Genomic DNA, 16119 nt, shown 5'->3' with positions numbered 1-16119 from the left:
CCGGCAGAAGTGCATCAGGACCCATATAAGGAAATTCTGCTCCATCTAACGTCACACAGACCCATACTCGAAAAAAAACTTTCCGAAACTTGTGACAAACCGGAAGGAGTATTTTTTGGAAAAAAAAATACTCCTTCAAACGTACAACTTAATTTTTGAAACTTTGTCCATGTTTAGCATGGCAATCCAACTCTTTAACAGTGTAAAAAACTCAGTATGCATGAAATAGCATTTCACCCCCCTTTTAAATTTATATGAGATTGAACATAAAATTTGAAAATTATGGTATGTAAAAAATTGCTAGTAGCCTCCAGTAAACAAAAAAGGTGATTTCTCAAAAAAGCAACTGGCTTTAACTTCACCCCAAAATCTGTTCAACATAAAAGAAGATATTTTAAAGAATGTTGGTAACCAAAAGTTGCTGGTAGCCATTGAACAGTGTTGATAAAGGGGTAGAAAAAGCAGACCAGATACTTACAAAGAGAGAAAGAATGAATGCAGTAGAAGCCATGGGAACACATTCCTGTATGAGGACAAAGGTCAGCGTCAGCGGGATAAAGAAGTCTTGAATACACACTCCAAAGTGGTTTAAAGGTGGATGTTGCATTGAAGCAGATAATACAAGAAAGATTTTGTAAAACGTAATATTTTTATTAATCAAGGACACGATAGATTAACAAAAATATTTATAATGTTTCAAAGGATTCAAAGAAATACTGTTCTTCTGAACTTTTTATTCATTGAAGAATCTTTAAAAAATTATCATGGTGTGCTCAAAAATAATAATAAGAAAAACTGTTTAATAATAAATAATGCATTAGTAGTAAATATTAAATCATATGAAATGTTTCTTGCACCAAATCAGCATATTAAAATGATTTCTTAATGATCATGGAACACTTAAGATTGGAGTAATGGATCCTGAAAATGCAATGTGGCATCACAGAAATAAAATTACATTGTAATATATTCAAATAGTAAACAGTTACTTTTCATTTAAATAATATTTACTTATGTATATCAGACACATAGATAGAACTAGTGTGATAAGATGACATTTATTTGAATTATAGCTTTTCATAGGATCTTATGCAGAGTTTCTCTACTAATAATGAAGCTCTGAGTTTAATTACTTCAAAAACAGCGATGTTACTCCTGTATACAGGTGCATCTCAATAAATTTGAATGTAGTGGAAAAGTTCATTTATTTCAGTAATTCAACTCAAATTGTGAAACTTGTGTATTAAATAATTTCAATGCACACAGACTTGGTAGTTTAAGTCTTTGGTTCTTTTAATTGTGATGATTGGTGGGAACAAAAACCCACCAATTCACTCAACAAATTAGAATATGGAGACATGCTAATCAACTCAAAACACCTGCAAAGGTTTCCTGAGCCTTAAAAATGGTCTCTCAGTTTGATTGTGGGTTTTTGTTAAATGTAAGCCAAAATCATCACAATTAAAAGAACCAAAGACTTACACTACTTCAGTCTGTGAGCACTGAATTTATCTAATACACAAGTTTCACAATTTGAGTTGAATTACTGAAATAAATGAACTTTTCCACAACATTCGAATTTATTGAGATGCACCTGCATATCCATATATTCATATGTACATATACATATCCTGTTTCGATAGACTAATATTAGTTATCCACAATCTTCTGATGAAATGTGCAAAAGTGTAAAAGTGCTCTGGCACATAAAGTGTCCCACCTTCTCATTGGGGTCCTGTTTGCAGATAGCGTCTCTCCCGCACACACTGTAAAAAAGAATTTGTTGAGTCAACTAAAAATATTTTGTTACCCCCGCTGCCTTAAAATTTTTTGTTATCTTGACAAAAAATTTCTTGTTGAAACAACTTCAAATTAGAGTGGAGTTAGTCCAGGTAACAAATTTCTTTAAGTTGACTTGACTATTATTATCTAGTCCAGTCAACTAAATCATGTTGTGTCAACAGGGATTTTTTTTTTTTTTTTACTTCGATCAATAATCATAAACAAATTTTAGCCCACTGCCTTAAATGTTTAAATAAAGATGACAAAACACTTTTTTTTATGTAATTTATTTAATGATAGAGACAACACTTTCATTCACATTTAAATTGAACAAGCAATTTGCTGTCAACACATCAACTGATAATTGATAAACAAAACAAAAAATGCAAAATACAAACACATGTCTAAAGATCTGAACCGACACTTGAAAGTGTGATGTATAATAAATAACATTGGCATGGGATTGAGAAACAAATAGTTGCAATTCAATTCATCAGATCAAAACCACAGGGATTGTTTTTAATTTCATAACTCAATATGAAAATCAGAAGGTTGAACTCTGCATATTAACCCTGCACAAGTTCACATGCACTCCCCCCACCATAATGCAAGTCATGGTCAAAATGAGAAACCAAGATATATGTAATATAATATCACAATTAGTTACAAAAAATGAGTGTACTGTACTTCTGTATAATAAGATATAAATGGAATAAATGCACATGGAAGCACAAAGATCTAAACAGTCAGATTCTAAATTTCATAGCACATGACCAGACAGAGGTGTTAACATCAGAAGGATCTTGAAAGTTTCCAAACTCGTCCCCCATCATAATGCTACATACTGAAAATGTGTACATACTGTTTAAGAAAATGAGAGGGGAAACAACATTTGTTTACATGAGAACATGCATATTCCAAGTCATGACATGATAAACTTTAATGTACATTCTAAAAAGAGTGCTGTGGAGCTGATGGACACATCATGAACACTGAAAAGTGAAAGTGACATGACATACATTTGTGCTCTTCATTTAACCCATCCAAAGTGCACACACACAGCAGTGAACACACACCGTGAACACACACCCAGAGCAGTGGGCATCCATTTATGCTGCAGCGCCCGGGGAGAAGTTGTGCCTTGCTCAAGGACACCTTATTTGTGGTGTTGAGGGTGGAGAGGGCGCTGGACATTCACTCCCCCACACCTACAGTTCCTGCCGCTGTAGCGAGCACATGGTGGGAGCAGCTGGTCTTCACAAGTTTTTGCAGAGCCTCAATGGTGTATTTAATGCGCTGAAGGTAGTGGATGTTCTCTGCATACAGACCCATTAAGAGTCCAAATGCCTTGGGGACATGGGAGATGTCAGTGATGACAGGATGTCCAAATGAGACCAATGTTGGTAATTCCTTGGGAAGCACATCACATTGCTGCTCCTCAGTTACAATCAGAATGCCCTCTTCAATTTCTTTCTCAACATCCTTAATGTCACTGGATGGCTGGGATAAGAAAAAAATATTACATTACTTAATACATTTATAACAAATGAACACACATATGTACATACACTATTAAAGTTGTGTGTTTTATTAAAAGCACAGCTACCAATAAATGCAAATTGTAATTCACCTTCAAGTGGAAGATATTTTGAAAAATTTAACCAAAAATGAAAGTCAACTGTTAATGGTGCTCCTCAACGGTTTCGTTTAGAAATGAATGAATTCCTGTATTAAACTGTTAAAAGCCTGTACAAATTTCTTTGTTCTGCCGAACACAAAGAGTTTGAAATCCCATGGGAAGATAAGTGTAAAATACACCCACAGAACCAACTATGCTAAAAATGGGGGGAAATTATTTTCTTCACTGGTATTCTACATGATTTCTGAATGACATAAAATGTGACAAACCAATACAACATATTCAGTTTTTTTTTTCTTAATCCAATTCTAAGTGTCTAATCTGTCACACCATTTATACAATGATCAGAAAATATAGTATTCCTTTTAAATAATAGTCTGTTGGACTGCATGTTCAGAGTAAAGCATGACCCTTAAAGGGTTGGTTAACCCATCTATGTTTTACTCACCCTCATGGCATCGTAAGTGTGTATGACTTTCTTCTTTCAGACAAATCCAGTCGGATTATATAAAAAAAATATTTATGGCAATTGGTGGATGTTTTTCTCAACAGTCCAAAAGTAGTCAAATAATGTGCATCAATTCATAATAAAAAGTACCTCACATGGCTCTGAGAGGTGAATAAGGGCCTCCTGTAGCGAATCCATGTGTTTTTGTAAAAAAAATATACATATTTAAAATGATATTCAAAGCATATTTAAACCCTTTTCTCTCACTTTCGTAAGAGCCATTCCGGTTGGATGAAAATAGGACATATGGGTCATGCATGCACCGATGATAAGTGACGAACACGGAAGAGTGGAGGAGAGACAACAATATGCCAATCACGAAGTAAAATCACAAAATTAGGCTTGCACGTATGATAGTCAGTGGAAGAGAAAAAAAAGTGTTTACAACTTTTTAAATATGGATATTTTTCTTACAAAAAGCGCATCGATTTGCTACAGGAAGCCTTTATTCACTCCCCAGAGCCATGTGAGACACGTTTTATTGATGGATGGGTGCATTTTATTTGACTATTTTTGGACTGCTGAGAAAAAAACACACCTGTCGACTGCCATTAAATAACCTGGAAGGGCCAGGAAAATTTTTAATTCAACATACGTCTGAAAGAAGAAAATCATATACACATAGGGTGCCTTGAGAATGAGTAAAACATGGCCTAATTTTAATTTCTTGGTGAAATAATCCTTTAAGCAAAGTTGCTAATGGCCAATATGCTAACACTGAACATTTTTCAGGATTCAAAACAGTATTCAGCAAAATAATAAAGAATGGCTATGTCCAAAAACAGGGTTTCTGGTGGTTTTATGAAAATAAATTCAACACTTTATAAAGACATTTTAAATACCAATTATAGAAAATTCACGGAATAAAACTGAAGGGAAAATAATGTCAAATTATGTTCTCTAAAATTTGAAGCTGTTTTCCAATGCAAATATCTACATTTTCGTAAAGGGTTCACTCAAAAACGAAAAAGAAAGAAAATTGTCATTTACTAAACCTCAAGTTGTTTTAAACCTGAATTAGTTTATTTCTGTTAGACCCAGTCCCAGATAGTCTAACACAGTACACAACCCCACAACGTGTTACAACCCCAGATCACCCAGATTTCTTCTTCTTCTTTTACCTGGATCACATCACTGCAGACTGATGGTGCTCAGATCGGTCATCCACAAGCGTGATCCCAGCAGTCATGTCCTTGATGAATTCCTGCGCAGAGCCTGTGTGCTTTAATAAAAACAAAGGGATGCATTAAACAGGGCCTTACAATCGTAAAGCATATAGACTCCAATAGATGTGCATTTATAAATAAATAAATTTACTTACAACTTTGTCCAAGCTCTACAATGTAAATACCATTTCCATTATGTCTGCATAGCATTTTGATGGATAACTGCAAAAGGACTCGCTGTGGTCCATTCACAGGATTATTGAATTCTGCGCTGAATCTTCAGTCATCCCAAAATATCATAAACATGAAAAATACAAAAACATGTTAAAACACTGTAAAATAATAAACATACATATAAATAAATCTTTACAGAGAAAGTCAAATGTATTGACAAGTTTGTATTAAATGCCAAAGACAAACTATACCATCCAGACGATGCTTTTAAATGACACAACACATAATTATAACACAATAAAAGGAAATTTAACACATTTGTGTCGATCGTTATTGTATCTCTATTTATACAAGATATATGCTATTATTACTTTTATTCTAAAATATGTAGATTTGAACGCATGCAATTTACTTGTGACCGTATATTCACCATAGACTATATAAAAACAGATATTCACGCAGCATTACACTGGGTACTAGGTTCTAGTGAGGCACTTGAATGACTAACGTTACTTCAGAAAACTGAAAGAAGAGTTTGTAACGCTACCTTCAGAACTTCATCTGAACTGTAGACTGTAAAATAATCATCAGCACTAGGCTTATGTCAGCGATATCAAATGTAACGTTAAGTTACGCGCTCCGGAAGAACTCTGAGGGAGGTGCTCATTTGTTTCCCTTATAACATGCAGAAAAGACACAGTTCGAGTAGGAATCTTCTTTTTATCTCCAAATTTTTCATCGTTGAATATTCTGACGGATGTCTTACGCTGTCAGGTTAAGAGCAGTTCCTTTTTTTTTATTCCACTGTATTTAATCCATACAGTGATCCGATGAGCTCTCGCGCGCTCTGTTTGAACGGTCTCTAACGCAGCTCTGGGCTCAAATAATACATACAGACTGTATTTTTATTGTTCTCCACATAAGTTCAGCTCCGCTGTCCCGCATGGGGGAATATCTGTTTTAACATTTATAAGGAAAATACTGTGGAACCGCCTGTATTTTGAGGCTTCAGAGTGCCGCGAAACGAACATTTACATACAGTAACTTATATACAGAATGTAAGACTCTTTAAACCATACTTACTCTTCTGAGACAACAAATGTAATTTTACACATTAAGCCAATGAATACGAATATTTTACTTACCAAAGTTGTATTCTAGTAAAATGTCCAAACTTTGAGGAGAAACTGACTAGAATGGCTGATGACCTTCTTCTCTCTTCAACAGCCTTCAAGAGAATGACGAGATCTCGCGATAAGTGATGTTGTGAACGTGATATTGCTATTGAATTGAGTCAACAAATTTTTTTTAGTTATGAGGACAAATAACCTAGTTCAGTCAACTTTCAAACTAGTTGAGACACTGAAAACTTACAATTTTTAGTTGAATGAACAAATTCAGTAACTGCAAGTTGTGTCAACATAAAAAAATTCATTGAAACAACTAAACTGCTAAATAATTTTTTACAGTGCAGGCTCTTGGCACTGATGCCTGATTCCGAGGTCTGTGTGATCAACTGTGTGGCCAGAAACTGCTGGATCTGCTCCAGAACATCTCTCTGCATCTCCACGGCCATGTGGAACACATCATGGTCCAAGCTGTTGTACATCTTCACATTCTGGAACATCAGCATGATGTTGTGCTGGAACACAACTCAACGAGTGCTTGTGGTGTTTGGCCAATCACAACCCACTGGGTCAGTTGGCCAATCAGAGCAGACTGCTCTTGTCTGAAGAAGGGTCTTTGTAGAAAACAACACTTTTGAGAGAGGCGAGGTGTTGAGGACCTAGAATCATGTATAGTTTTTGGAAAAATACTGTTTTTTGAACATTAAAGCATGTCAACATATTCTGTTACACCAAATACATAAAATAATGATCTTTAAAAAAACATCACATGACCCCTTTAAGCATTTATGATTAACTGAAACTACATTTATAAACTGTTTTTGCCTCATAAAATCTCAGATTTGCCAAATTATGTACTAAACACTTCAATATGCATTAATTACTTTAAAGGAACTCTCCATTTTTTTTTAAAAAAAAATTTGTTTGTCCAGGTGTTTGTCAAAGTAAGGTTGGGTACCTGTGCTTCTCTTGTGTGTCCTTGATCAACCGCTTCAACTCCTCTATTCTCATCTATTTCAACCTGCAGATGATCACATCTTCCACCTCCCCATTCTCACCTCGCTTTCTCTGGAGTGGATGTTGAAAAGCAAATGAGTAGGAAATGTCTTACTTTGGTGCCTCAGTTTTCTCCAGGAGCTCATTGAGGGGCACAATGCTGTGAAACGGACGAAATGAAAGAGGATTATTTGACAGTTTCCATCCATTTTCATTGTATGCAACTCATGTGGATTACTTGTGGATTACTGGAGTTGTCTGACCTCTCATTCTGATGGCACTCACACTCTAAAAAACCGGGGTTATTTTTTATTTTTATTTTTTTACCCAAATGCTTTTTTTTTTTTTTTTTTTTTTTTTTTTTTACCCAAATGCTGGGTTGAGCCTTTTGAGTAATTTTTGAGTGTTATTTTTTCAGTGTTTGGGTAGTTTTTGTGTTACCCAGATCCTGGGTCAAACAACAATCCAGTGTTTGGGTTGTTTTTGTATTACTCCGATCCTGGGTCAGACTTAACCCAGCGTTGTTTATCGTTATTTATATTATAAATAAACTATTTTATTCATAAAGATTCAGAATACAAATATTTCCTCATAGCTGTTTACTGTTTGTTTTTGGGCAGGTTATAAAGGCAATCGCAGTATATTTAGGCTATGAGTGAAACTTAGGGGGGAAGCCTCAGGCGTGAGAAATTCACGCCGAACACGACTCCAGCTCGGGCGCGAGAATCAGCGCGATGCAGCGCAGACTGGTTAATAACACGTAAATTACTTCTGTTTAATGTTTAATTTTTAGTTGTATTGTTTGTTAAACGAGTTTAAATATGGGCAATGTGTATAGCCTATTAAAAACGATATGAACAATGCTGTAAATTACAATAAAAGGAAAATAAAGGAAGTTAACAATCAAACCAGTGCTTGTGTGGATTATTTTAGAAATATTTAGAGGATTTAAATTAATCTGTAAACATTATTTAATGTATACAGTAAAAAATAATCTAGTAATATAGTAAAAATTAGTAAACTGTATCTGGGTTAAATCATCCCCTTGTGATGGGTTAAATAAACAACCTAATTTGCTGGGTACAATAAACCCAAGATGGGTTCTGTCCTATATTTACCCAGCCCTTGGGTTAATAACCCAAATTGGGTTGTTTTTAACCCAGTGTTTTTTAGAGTGCATTCACTGCAGATAATTTATTGGTGAACAAGTAATGTAATGTTACATTTCTCCAAAACTGTTCCAAAAAAAAATAAAACATTTACATCTTTGATGGCCTGAGGATTAGACTTTTTCAGCTATATTAAATTTAGGGGTGAACATTTTCTTTAAGCTTTCCATGTTGTTGGATTGTTTAACCGTTCTCCCAATAACTTTTGAGACAGTCAGGAGGCTCGTCCGGGTTCTGCAGGTGGATTAATGACTCCGCCTTACAGACACTCAAACACACACAGCCACAACCTTTACTGTCTATGGCCACAACGCTGTTTTGCGTCTCTGGGCGACATTGAATGAATCAACCGTTTGAATGATTCGGTTCATTCGCAATGAATGACTCACTTATTAACGGTGACTTGCTGCCACCTACTGGCGTTTTTCATTTTCAGATATCGATATTCAACGTTTTATGTTTAATATATAAAAATATTATTTATGCAATTGTAATTGCAGGTTAAATGCATTCATGTCCTGCATTAAACAGTGTGTAAAGAACAATCCATTATGCCATTATTTGTTTTATACTTAGAAAAAAATAATTCCTATAAAAACAAGATTTCCAAAACAAAATTATTTCATTTTTGAATTTACTTTATACATAAATTATACCTTGTGAACTCTCTGTTATTTTGAATTACCAAATTATTAAATATGGGTAATTATTAATTGTATTGTTTCTTACCGAACACAGATTTAAACGGAAGTGAAATGAGCATCCCTATGCCCGATTCCCTTTGACGCTTTAATATACTCTTTGTTACGAAGTGTGTTCTTTGAAGGGTGCAGGGAATGACTTACTAAATGTCATCTTGACAACGCTGCGCGTGCGTGCAGCATTCAGCATTCCACCAGTTTTTGCAAATAAAAATGTGTTCCTGTCATTATTTTATTAAAATATTGTTTGATTGTGTCTTATTTACTATGAAACTTTTTCAAACTAAACTTATAAGCTTACGTTTCTATCACTGACGAAAAAAGTTTTGTCTAACATTAAAACAGACAGATTTAATTAGCCTATTCTGCTTACGTTTGTATGTAAACTCGAAATCAACCCCAAATTTGCTTAAACGCATCGCAAGATCTCCTATTCGAAGATCACATGATCACAAACGGAAATCTCTTCTCTGAAATGACCATCGCATGCTCCCTTCGCTAACGCACTTCTGGAAGAGCGCTTCGTGAAGGGAATCAGTTCTTCACTTTCGTTGGGAACGTCCCGTTTTTATAAAGTTTACGGAACGACTCTACAAATGGCATTCCTTTCCCGAAGTGCGCTTCAAGCAGGCTTCAAGGGAGCATTTTTTTATGACGGCTGTCTAGTGTACTTCTCGTAGGGGGATTAGCTCAGATGGTAGAGCGCTCGCTTAGCATGCGAGAGGTAGCGGGATCGATGCCCGCATCCTCCAATCTTTTCATCTTTTTGCAAAAATTCTGGGAATTATATAACGCTACTATTATTGGTTTACACTGCAAATAAATATTCCACTAATAAAACAACCAGCTAGCTTGAAATACTATGTAAATATACTGGTTTTAGATCACATGTTTGTCTAAAAAACATTTACTTTGACTTTTATGTATAATAATAAAAAAAAATTATACTAATAAAATACCTTATCATAAAACCGATTGTATATATATATATTTTAAACCACATGTTTGGTCAATTTTAAACATGCATTGTTTTAGGCACCCTTTGGTATGACGTATCTTAGTGTGAAACTTTTTCGTCAGTTATAACAGCATATCAAATACATTGATGTGGAGTAATACACTGACATAGACATGGTAATAACCCAACAACAATGATATTTATGCAATTTTAAATAATTTTATTTCAGAAGCAACAGGCTGGTTCCGAATGCGGAAGTGGGCGTGGAGTCCCACCGGAAGTTGTAATGTTCTGCGTTGAATGAGAAGCAGAAAAACGTTCAAACGTGACCACGCCGAGCAGAGAAAATACAAATTATATCAAGGTATCATTTGTTTTATTTGTTTTCTAAAAAAATATATTATTCATAATGCACCGTTTAATAGTTTTACAGGCTCAGTTCCCGTTTGCGTCAAAGCAGTATTTGTTGTGAGGCTACCGGTCTTCAGAGGCCTGCTTGCGCTCTTTGTTTCAGACTGCGCTTTCATAAGAGACTCAGTAGATGCTGGTATTGATCCATAGCAAACATTAGTCAGTCAGATTAGTAATGTTATATATATTAAAACGGTTTCTGCGCCAGCTGAAGTGGACACCGCTAATATAAAGACTATAAATACTATAGTCCGTGTGCTTGCAGTCACTGTTGCTTCTCAGTCTCTTGACTTTTGTTGTTTTGTTCTCAGTATTTGTTTTCTTAAGCAGTGATGCATTAGCGGTGTATGAACATTTGTCCTAATTTGTTTTTCTCTAGATCCGATTCATTGTGTTAGCATGGCTGATGATGAAGGATTTGTCGTCCGTGTTCGGGGTTTGCCTTGGTCGTGCTCTGTAGAAGAAGTGTGCAGGTTTTTTTCAGGTAACAATGTGGAGTCTATATACCGATCCACATATTACTCTTGAGTATTTAAGCTTTAATGATAACAAAAAGTTTGCATTTCTCTTTTCAGGCAGCAAAATTGCCAACAATGGAACAGCCGTCCACTTTACCTACACACGAGAAGGCAGACCGAGTGGAGAAGCATTTGTGGAGTTGGAGTCAGAGGAAGACCTGAAAATTGCAATCAAAAGAGACAGAGAAACAATGGGGCATAGATATGTGGAAGGTAAGAAGTTTTTATATACACTACTGTTTAGAAATTTTGGGTCGAGAAATGAATAGACACATAATATTCATTAAAATAAATCTGAACTTTTTATAAAAGAATCCTGAAAAAATATATATTTCCACAACAATAATATGCACAACTTTTTTTTTACTTATATAAAAAAAATGTTTCTTGAGCATCGAAACAGCACATTAGAATGATTTCTGAAGGATCATGTGAAACTGAAGACTAGAGTATTGGCTTTTAAAATGTATACAAATAAAAATAGATATATATAAATAACTTGAAACTGTAATTTCACAACACTACACCTTTATTGTATTTTTTGATCAAGTAAATGCAGCCATGTAAAGTATAAAAAGGCTTCTTAAAAAGCAGAGATTGCCTCAGTACCCCACAGTTTGAATCCTCATCTTTCTGTTCTTATTCCCAGTATTCAAATCAAACAATGTGGAAATGGACTGGGTTATGAAGCACACAGGCCCAAACTGTCCAGAGACTGAGGGAGATGGACTGGTCAGATTGCGCGGCCTTCCTTTTGGATGTAGCAAGGAAGAAATTGTGCAGTTTTTCTCAGGTATTTTCAAACTCTTCCCTGTAGCCCTTCACATAGTCATCAAGGAGAAGTAATGGCCAAGTGTAGTCCTCATTGAGGTGAATTTGACCATTCCCATGGTTGCTAGAATAATTTGACACATTAATTCATCAGTTAATCCAGCACTGTTGCCCTAAACATTTTTCCTAATATCTTGGGATGGCCACTTTTTCATCAACTCTAAGCCAAGTTAGTGCAATGGTTTCCCACTTCTAAGCCATTTTCTCAAGTGGTGAAACTTTCCCAGTAGGTTTCATTGCAACATGCTTTTTTTTTTTTCATTTCTTATTTGCATTCAAGAAAAGAACAAAACAGACTCTGTAAATGGGAATGTGATTTATTTAATATGTCCCCATTGGGGTTATCTGTCCTTGGGTTGAAGGGTTGGAAATCGTGCCAAATGGGATAACATTGCCGGTGGACTTCCAGGGGAGGAGTACAGGGGAGGCCTTCGTGCAGTTTGCTTCACAGGAAATAGCTGAAAAGGCTCTAAAGAAACACAAGGAAAGAATAGGGCACAGGTGGGGATAGATGGTTAAGCTGTTTTTCATGTGGTAAACACCTACTACAGTAAACATTCAAAGTGGTATGCAACCTGAACTTACACATGGACACGAGAGGGCTCCCAGGGCCATAATGGACTCCTACTGTTTTGTTTTCCTATGTGTTTTTATTTGTCATGAATTTGTCTGGATTCAAAAAGGCTGAATGCATTTTTAGTGTGTGCTGTTTAGCAATGGTGCAATTGGGCATCATTGGAGTTCTTATTCTAAAGCATGTAAATAAGCGCCTTGCAGCAGCCAGTTTGAATACCACTTCATACTGGATTGTGTAACGGGTCGATATTTACTGTCATACCGAAATAAACGTTAGAGTTTAATGCATGGATGGCACCGCAAACGGATAGAGCAAAGATATTATTAAAGGAATAGTTCACCCAAAAATGAATATTTAGTGAATGCTTATTCTCCTTCAGGGTGTCCAAGATGTAGATGAGTATGTTTTTTTATTAGAGCAGATTTGAAGAAAATCACCAGTGGATCCTCTGCAGTGAATGGGTGCCATCAGAATGAGAGTCCAAACAGCAGATAAAAACATCACAGTAATCCACACACGTCCAGTCCTTCAACTAATGTCTATTGAAGTACAAAGCTGGGCGTTTGTAATAAATCCATCATTAACGTGTTTTTAACTTCAAGCCATTCACTTATCTGTAATATTTCTTTCTCCAGTTAATAGGTTTCTCAATCAGGAGAGAAATATGCACAAATTAGGCAGTGAAAACAATTAAGGAAGTTTTATGCATTGTGGCTTCACATTTTGGCCAGAACTGAACATTTAAAGTTAAAGGCCTAGTGATGGATCCATTGGTAAGCAAAATTTGTTAAAATGAAGAAATAAACTCCTCTGCATCTTGGAATGCCTGAGTTTGTTTTCATTTTTGGGTAAGCTATTAAAGGTATTATATTATATATATATATATATATATATATATATATATATATATATATATATATATATATATATATATATATATATATATAATATATATATATAATATATAAGCTCTAGAATGAACATGCATTCAATAAGATGAAGTCAAGAACGTGCCAATATCAAACTCTCTAATGCATGTATAATGTACATGTAGCACGGGAGAATGTTCACAATATCGTACTTTGGTTTTTACTTCTGAACAGGAGTGTTCTGTGTTGTTGCATTGCTCCTTAATTCTCATCTGTATGGTTGTAGGTATATTGAGATCTTTAAGAGCAGCCGAGCTGAAGTGCGGACAAATTCTGAACCCCCACGTAAAGGTGTGGGCATGCAGAGACCTGGGCCCTACGACCGACCCAGTGGAGGAGGCCGGGGCTACAACGGCATGAGTCGTGGGGGATCCTTTGATCGGGTGCGACGTGGAGGATACGGTGGAGGTGAGACCCGCTTCTTTTCCCAGTTTGCCACATTTTTGTGTTTTAGCCATCCTGCATGTGCTTTTTTATGTATTTTTATTATTATTATTATTCTTTTTTTAAATAGGAGTGTCAGATGGACGTTACGGTGAAGGTGGTAATTTTCAGAGTACCACAGGCCATTGTGTTCATATGAGGGGACTACCTTACCGGGCAACAGAACCCGATATCTACAATGTGAGTTTGGGGTGTTTGATATACATGAGTTTTATATGCAAGTTACGGTCATTTTGAAATGCATTACATTTGGATATCAAAATATGTTTAAATTAAGTAAAAACATTTCTGTGCAGTTTTTCTCTCCTCTGAACCCGGTGCGTGTGCACATTGAGGTTGGTCCAGATGGGCGAGTAACTGGCGAGGCTGATGTGGAATTTGCGACTCATGAAGATGCAGTGGCTGCCATGTCAAAGGACAAAGCAAACATGCGTAAGTTAGGTGTAACCTGACTAGAAGGAATTGCTTTTGGTATTGGTATTAAATATGAGAATTTTACCGTTTTTAAACCACTTTTTTCTTTTCAGAACACCGTTATGTTGAATTGTTCTTAAACTCAACAGCCGGGGGCAGTAATGGGGGCTACGGAGGGCAGATGATGGGGGGAATGGGTAAGTAGAAATATTGTGACTGTATATGCAGTTAAGAAGCTGATGTTATATTAATGTCAGAGAAATTAAGGTTTCTACAGTCTGAATTTGGTGCTTTTGTAAAAATACAATACAATACAAATATCGGACATGCTTAAATCAACATACATTTACTTCACGCAAATTGAAGATGAAGTCTTGTTTTTTGTGAAATTGGACAAAATGGAATTTTGAAAATTTAAATTAAAATATTTTTGTTTACATTTTTAGTTTAAAACAAGAAAGAACGTCTGTTTTTGGGGGTTTAACTTGTTTGAATTTTTTTCTCAACCCATTGGCAGAAAAAACAACACACAAACACAAAAAACATTTATTTTTGTATATATTTTTCTCTTAGGAAACCAGTCGTCTTATGGACATGGAGGGCAGCAGATGGGTGGAGGCTACACTGGAGGATACAGCAACCAGTCCAGCATGGGAGGCTACAGTGACTACAGTGCGTTTTACCATTGCACACTTTTTATTGTATCTTTTCAAAATGTTCTTACTTTTCTGGTTCTCACACATTTATTTCTGTACTTCTACAGATAGCCAGGGTGGAATGAACAACAGTTATTATGGTGGCAGCCGTGGATCAGTCGGCATGAATGGCATGGGAGGGGGCTGGGGCATGTAGATGCTCCTGAAAAAAATTATTTGAGTGTTGGGTTGTCTCGATTTTGCTGAGGCCTTCTGGTTTTTGTTCTTTGTGACGATGACTATGGGAAGAATCAGATTCACTCCTTGTTCACCTGTACTTTGAACCTTGGAATCCGTATTATATTTCCTGCAATTCCTGAGTTGAAGGGTCAGCCGTTGAGCTCAAGTCATGGCGATTGTCCTCTAACCCACTAGTCATGCTTGTAAATATCCTCCAGATATATCGTTCAGAGACTGTAGAACGCCGGCCTCACATGGCACAAGGTGCTGCATCTCAACTTTTTTTTATAATGCGAAAAGAACTTTGTTGAAAATGATTTTTCTTTTTTAAACTGGAAATGTTTTTGTTTTTTTGTCTGGCTGCTTCACAAGGTGCATATTTTAATTTTCATTATTGTAGATGTCACAATCCCCTCTGTTGGTTTGTCTTTAATTTCTCATGGTTAATAAATATTCACCAATGTATTGTTTCTGCTTTATGCAAATGTTTTGTCTTTTTTGTGTAAGTGGTTACAAAAATTATTACATCAAAGCAACGATCCAACAATTAATTTGTAAAGACCAACCAAAATAAATGTTATGGATTTCTTTAGCCAGTCCTTTCTCATGTTTATATAAGGGATTTTAGTTCATGATTTATGACTGCATATTTTGATATATTTTTGAGCACAAGGTGGTGCCAGTGATCCAACTGCGTATATTCTCGTTTATTAATCTGAAATAATAAATGCAGATGCATGTACTTAAAAGTAATCACTGACAGTTTTATCTTGGTGTAGAAACACTTGTTTTAAGCTCTTTGGTATAATTTTCTCCATCGGCATACAAAAGTCAGAAAAAATAGTAAAATTTTGAGAGCATCTTGACCAAATATTTTACAGATAATATATTGGTTCACTG

The 16119-nt window shown here is 35.6% G+C and overlaps 1 protein-coding gene, 1 long non-coding RNA gene and 1 other non-coding gene across 3 annotated transcripts; 2 read left to right on the top strand and 1 right to left on the bottom strand.

Moving 5' to 3' along the window:
• Positions 1–3222: 3222 nt before the first annotated feature.
• Positions 3223–5309, bottom strand: LOC113038472 (uncharacterized). The gene is made up of 3 exons (XR_003274791.1): positions 5251–5309; positions 5051–5151; positions 3223–3282 (listed from the first exon to the last, which is right to left on the bottom strand). It is a non-coding gene; the product is annotated as an uncharacterized LOC113038472 (long non-coding RNA).
• A 4632-nt stretch (positions 5310–9941) lies between these two features.
• trnaa-agc (transfer RNA alanine (anticodon AGC)) lies at positions 9942–10014 on the top strand. Its single transcript has one exon. It is a non-coding gene; the product is annotated as a tRNA-Ala (tRNA).
• Positions 10015–10429: 415 nt separating this feature from the next.
• LOC113038471 (heterogeneous nuclear ribonucleoprotein H-like) lies at positions 10430–15704 on the top strand. Its single transcript, XM_026195902.1, has 11 exons — positions 10430–10584; positions 11011–11115; positions 11207–11362; positions 11799–11942; positions 12343–12481; positions 13713–13894; positions 14001–14110; positions 14227–14362; positions 14458–14541; positions 14918–15016; positions 15108–15704. Exons 1-11 carry the CDS (start codon positions 10521–10523, stop codon positions 15194–15196), a joined length of 1308 nt encoding a protein of 435 aa, XP_026051687.1. The 5' UTR covers positions 10430–10520; the 3' UTR covers positions 15197–15704.
• The last annotated feature ends 415 nt before the right edge of the window (positions 15705–16119 follow it).

Source organism: Carassius auratus, chromosome 21 (assembly GCF_003368295.1).
Source record: "Carassius auratus strain Wakin chromosome 21, ASM336829v1, whole genome shotgun sequence".
NCBI classification, from domain to species: domain Eukaryota; kingdom Metazoa; phylum Chordata; class Actinopteri; order Cypriniformes; family Cyprinidae; genus Carassius; species Carassius auratus.
This window is presented reverse-complemented; position numbering and strand designations above follow the sequence as displayed.

Coding starts and splice junctions, on each gene's coding strand:
- LOC113038471 (XM_026195902.1), top strand. CDS start 10,521: ATGAGAAGCAGAAAAACGTTCAAACGTGACCACGCCGAGCAGAGAAAA. Junction 11,363..11,798: donor GGGGCATAGATATGTGGAAG/GTAAGAAGTTTT, acceptor TCTTATTCCCAG/TATTCAAATCAAACAATGTG. Junction 12,482..13,712: donor AAGGAAAGAATAGGGCACAG/GTGGGGATAGAT, acceptor GTATGGTTGTAG/GTATATTGAGATCTTTAAGA.